General features: G+C 39.8%; 1 protein-coding gene across 1 annotated transcript; it reads left to right on the forward strand.

Annotated features, from left to right (window-relative positions):
• Positions 1 to 3,083: 3,083 nt before the first annotated feature.
• LOC145995109 (uncharacterized) lies at positions 3,084 to 4,031 on the forward strand. Its single transcript, XM_083131645.1, has one exon. The coding sequence runs from the start codon at positions 3,084 to 3,086 to the stop codon at positions 4,029 to 4,031; it is 948 nt and encodes a 315-aa protein (XP_082987771.1).
• The last annotated feature ends 2,203 nt before the right edge of the window (positions 4,032 to 6,234 follow it).

Raw genomic sequence — 6,234 nt, forward strand, 5'->3', positions numbered from 1 at the left:
CCTCCCACCTGCCACCTGTCCGCCCAGACCAACGACAGCTTGGGGTCCTCCCACCCGCGCTTCCCCCAACTCTTTTGCCCTAGAGCGATCTCTTTGCCGGCGCTGGCAAAAGGACGATCGCCATCGAGCACCACCTCCTTTACTAGTTACGTTTCATTATGGAGTTCTTCAGCGTGGAACAATCCCCACCTCCAATTTTTCGTCCCGCTTTCTCATTGGTTTCCTGCACTCACTCTTGGCGTGGCCACTATACCCAAGTCTCTGCTTTCCTTTTCGTTGTCTTAAGAAAAAGGACACATATTGTCTTTTGAGGGAAAAAGTAGGTAGGAGAAACCAAAACTGCTCCAATAAGTTGGTTACCGGACTGTTCTTCCGCCGCTGGACGCTCTATTATTGACGGACTCTCCTGCGGTTGATCGCAAATAGAGTTAGTGATAATCGCATTCATTTATGTGATTACTTTTGCGACTGTGTCTCGGGCCGGAAAATATATTCTGGTTATTGCAGCATAGCATCCGCAAGTTATTTTTTGCTCCCGAAGGAAAATTCGCCTGGAGATATTAAGCGTGCTTCTGTGGCAGTATAGAACTGGACACACCGGTTGAAACAGTAGCGAGACGTATGACTCAACAAAGCTGCCAATTAGAACCTCTTCTGGCAGCCTTTTCTTCTTCCCTTGGAGATCGTCATTCAACTCCCCCCCCTGAAGTGGAACCCGGCGAACTTGGTAACTTCTGCATCGCATCCTGTGCTCTGAAGTACAGACTGATAAGTTGCTGGCGTAATTGTCGAGTGTCATCCAGTTAGTTTCTTACCACCCATACCTTTTAAATTAACAACTAAACTGGGTGTCAGGGTAGGAACAGAGCACTTCGATGTTTCTCGGAAATTTTAAGGAGTGGCCTTCTCCCCCGCTCGTAAGTCATCAGCATGAGGGTCGGGTGTCATTGGGACGGCCGCGTTGGTTGCAAGCAGTATATCCAGCTCAAGTAGTTTGTATCCAAATTAAAGAGCGACACTTTTACAACAGTAAACACACACATACAAGCAGTTACCACAGTACCAAATCAGACAGAGCGCAACACACCGCCAAATGAGGATAATAATGGCGGGGAAGCCTGTGCAGATTATCATATCTCCGAGCAAGTAGTAGTATTCGCACCAAATAACCACTGATTGATTGATTGGCTTTATTTTGAATTCGCTTTTTATGCAATTTTTGGCTAATTTGCGAAGATGGGATGAGTGATGACATGATGAAATTGATGAATGGACACTCACAAACATCCATACGCATGCCGGGATTTGGACCCGGTCCCTGGTGTCGTAGCGCGATGTGCTAACCACTCCGCCACGGGAACCGGCACCAAATAACCAAATAAAAATAGGAACGTACCACTATAGAACTCTCAACATGTTAATAGTAATTATCTTCATAAATTTTCCGATATGATTTCTTAGGTTCAGAGTCATTTTATCCGATTTCGTGAAGACCAACCATAAAAAAATTAAATTCTGAACATATGTAAATACAGTTTTTTATAACTTTTTTGTTATTGTTGCCATTTTTGGCTCCTACGTTTGTATACATCGTCCCTGAAATACGCCACTGAAAAGGCGTGTGGGGTTGCACATATATTCGAGCTTCTAAAGAATAATTATGTTCTTATGGCATGGAGTCGTTGTTATTTAAAGTCAGTGGCGTGTCCAAGGAAGGTAGGGTTGGTGGGGGTTATAACTCCCTCCCCCATTAGTCCAGTATTCCTAAAAGGAACGTCGGAAGCGGGAAAAGTCGTCAAAATGAGGGCTGAATACTAAACAAAGTATATCCCCCCCCCCCCAACACACACACACACACACTTTAAGAAAAAACGGGACACGACACTGTTTAAAGTATCATTAATTTTATTCATTTAAAATAGGAAGAAAATATTATTATATTATAATACAATTATTGAAAAACTAGCGCCGTACTAAACTTATAAACTTAACAAAAGTACACTGATTACTTTCCTTAATTTAGCGAGGCATACGCGTATTATCTTCGTTGCAGAGCAGTTTCAGCTTTTGGAGTATTCTAATGTTTTACACAGTGCAGTCGAAGAAACTTGAGAATAGTGATGTTTATCATGGAGCGTCACACTCCGAATAAACATCTGTGGATGTTTTACAGTGAATATATTGGATATACTGCAAGTTTCTTCGTATTTGCGATGGTTATTGTCCTCCGTATAATGTGTCATTGCTATGTGTTGACGAGTCTTTGAGGATGGCGACAAAACTCCGTTCCAGAGGTGGCAATACTTGCAGGAAGGAACGAACTTTCCGCAGAGCTCTACAGAGTTGCCAATTGTCTAAGCAGCTTCGCCCATCGGTAGTCAGAGTGCGTTTTTGTGTAAAAATATTGGCTATTAATAAGTGCGGCTTGTTATAGCTAATTCTTGTGTAATTTTTCTGCAGAATTGTTTGGTGAAGGTGATATGCAATAAGAGGAACCGGCACATTTTTATTATTTGAGTGCGCGTGTTTGTTTGATTGTTTATGTTTGTGTTTGTGTACTGTGGCCTGGACTGAAATTTGTGTTCTCGTGTAATATAATATAGGCAATGGAGCCAACATCACCTGAGTGCTATAAACAGGGGACGAGGAAACGTGTGTTAAAGGGCGGGGAAAGAAACATAATCTTAAATGTATATTCTTATTTTCGCTCACAAATAACAAACAATTCACCTACTTCCGTAAGAACTGCAGTACAAATGACAGCTGATGCAACTGGTGTTAGCCCTTCCACAGTGTTTCAAATAAAAAAGGAATTTCTCGATAAGGAAGGCAAGTTAGACACCCCTAACAAGAAAAGACCAAGAGACCAGCGTAAAACACGGCTGGACAATTACGACAGTTTTGCTCGCGGAGCAATAAGAAGACATGTGCACGCTTTTTTCAAAGAAAATAAACTGCCAACACTGAATAAAATTCTCCATGTCCTAAAAAAAGACGACCAACTTCCGTCGATATCGAGAAGTACACTATATCGTCTCTTAAAAGACGTTGGCTTCAAATTTGTTAAGCACAAAAGGGAGTCAATGCTAATTGACAGGGAAGATATTATAGCGTGGAGGCACAGATATCTTCGTGCAATTAGGCGTTTCAGAAACGAAGGCCGAAAGATCATATACACCGATGAAACTTGGGCAAACAGAGGCCATACCAAATCCAAGAGGTGGGTGGACTCCAAAGTTACGTCTGCGGCCCAAGCATGGCGTGAAGGTCTCTCGGTAGGAGCAAAAGCGCCCACGGGGAAGGGCGAGAGGGTGATATTGGTCCATGCTGGATCCGAAGATGGTTTTGTTCCGGGGGCAAAGTTGATTTTCCGGGGGAAAAGGGGGAACAAAAACAGCGATTATCATTCCGAAATGGATTCGCATGTGTTCGAACGTTATTTCACGGAAAGGCTGTTACCTAATATCCCCCCCAATTCTGTAATAGTGATGGATAATGCACCGTATCATAGTGTCAGGGCGGAGAAAATTCCCACAAAGAGCAGCACCAAAAAAGACATTCAAAATTGGTTTACCGAGAAAGGGATTTCGTGGGAAGCACACATGAACAAATTTGAATTGTGCGAAATTTTAGACAACGAGAAAATTAAATACATGAACAATTATAAATTGGACTTATTAGCTAAAGCTGCTGGTCACGAAGTTCTTCGCTTGCCCCCATACCACTGCGAGCTCAATCCCATAGAATACGTTTGGAGTTCCGTGAAGAACCACGTCGCCATGGAAAATGCTAAATTCAAATTGGACGAAGTAGAGCAGTTAATGGAAGAAGGAATAGAAAAAGTGAGCATTGAACAGTGGCGAAGAGATGTGGAGAAAGTAAAGCAAACCGAGGAAAGAATGTGGGAAGCTGATGGGCTGATTGAGCGTGTGCATGATACAGTTATCATTAATTTGGATACAGATAACGAAAGTAGTGAAGGAAGTGACAGTGACGACTTGGGAGTGTCAACATTAGCAGACGACGATTAAGAACTTCATTTTGGTGAGTACAATGTAGCTATTTATTTATATTCTGCACATTTCATAATATATAAATAATTATGTCAACCGATACGCTCGCTAATAATACACTAAATTAATGCAAGCTATAAAAATTTACAAAACTCTCCCACATCGATAATATCGCAAAGTTTTGGCTCAAATCAATAGACGTAATAACAAAAAACGAGGGAGGGTGATGCACAAGTTATGAGTGGAAGCAATAGGTTGAGTCTGCTTTAACTATTTATCGTCGTCGATACGTATATATGTTTTAACAAAGATTTTTGTTTGTCGATGTTATTATATCGCTATGCTGATAATGATGAAATAGACAATAGGAAAGCATGAAAGTACTATTCACTGTTCTGTATTCATACACATCAGTGCAGGACCGAGGTGGGTGCGAGACCCAGGGCATGCAATATACGCAGGGCCTATAACCAAAATTTTCCAGGTCTGAGAAAATCAAACATTTTTTTCTCCCTAGTATGAAGTACAGGTGTCCTACATAATCGCAATACAAAAATTATCATAATTAATACAAAATTTATATATATTTCGTATTATTACCTAAGCTGCAATAAACAGAACTTGTTGGAGGTTTAACCCAAAAATTATAGTGGACTAATTAAAGTTTCTAAATTATTGTTTCTATTCCTTTCAAATGTTCCCCTGGGGCGCAAAACTGGATGTGTTCAATAGCAAACTATTATTTTAACTATCCAAGTGACAATTTTTAATCATATTCAATAATATTCTCCAGCATGATTCTCCTTTGTTTACTTCTCATTAAATTTTTATGCTGTTGTGAATTTACAGGGTCTTGTGTATAAAAAATATTTCCACTCCATGATTTCATTCGACGTATAATTAAACGAATTCTGTATATTAACTACTTTTAGCTGAAATATTTGAACATGATTTTCATACAGTACTTAGTTTAGAATGTGATTTCAGTAATTTGGGATATTTTTAAGTATGTCAAAAGCATGCACGTGAAGTTAGGAGAAATCGGGTTAATTTGTTAAATTGCAAGCACCAGTGTCCCATAAACTCGTAATAAACAGTGAGCAAACAAATATTTTACTTAGCGCGGGCCCCCATAAAGCGCGGAGCCTCGGGTGAGTGCCCGAGTTGCCCCTCCCAAGGGGTATCTCTTAATCATGTACCTTTACAATGCACCATACGGTACATGAAAGGGTATTGAAACTCTGCATTATAATCCTTAGACTCATTCTATTTATTATTATTTTAAATTGTAATAGCGCTTGATTTTAAAACGTGTTAATTACACTCTTATAAACAACAGATTGGGAGTTACACAAGATTACCATACGTTAGCATTGGTATTTAAACAAAATAAAGACGAGACTTTGAATGTTAGCAACTTGACTCGGTACTTGACGGCGGAATATAATCTTTCAAAAACTAATAAAGACATCAATCGACACTATAAATATTTACCGGTAACCTTCAGTAACTTTTTTCGTGTTGTTTGCATGTGTGTGCGTGCGCGCGAGAGAGAGACAGAGATGTACTGAGTATAACTGATCTGTACTTAGCCAACTCTGAACGAGCTGAGTTAGCGGTTAAAATTACTCTCTTAATCAAAGTTATAAATAAAGAAAAATGTAAACAAATTACACGTGTCTTCCTTTTTTTCTTCTTTCGGAGTATTGACGGTAGAAGTAACCGCGCTGTGGCAAAGCGGTAGGCGATGACGGCAACGTCGCAACTCTGATTGGCACCGTGTTCGCAACTCCCCTCCAAGAAGCAGGATGCACGACGGAACTCGAAGTGCTCGGTTCCTACGCTGACACCAACTTTAGTGTTGCTCATAACTTTAAAAATAACAACTAAGCTGACAAAAACCAAGTGCACAATTTTCCCTCAACTGAACTAATTACACTTAAAATACGATCGACATTCAGGATCGGCTGAACCTTGGGCTTGTTTTAAAGACTTTTTTCTTTTCCAAAATTTAATTTCGAAAAACTATGATGTTACCTTGTTATTTGTAGTTTCAGTGCTATGAAACTTGTGTTACATAATTACAATGCGACCCACCATCAGCATCATTTGATTATTTTATCGAACTTCGTTAATACATAGCTACCGTACATAGTCGAATAAAGAATAAGATAAAAATACCTTCGAAACAGTTTAATATTTAAATTATATTGTATATTTG

Source organism: Lepisma saccharinum, chromosome 11 (genome assembly GCF_977018435.1).
Source record: "Lepisma saccharinum chromosome 11, izLepSacc3.1, whole genome shotgun sequence".
NCBI lineage: Eukaryota > Metazoa > Arthropoda > Insecta > Zygentoma > Lepismatidae > Lepisma > Lepisma saccharinum.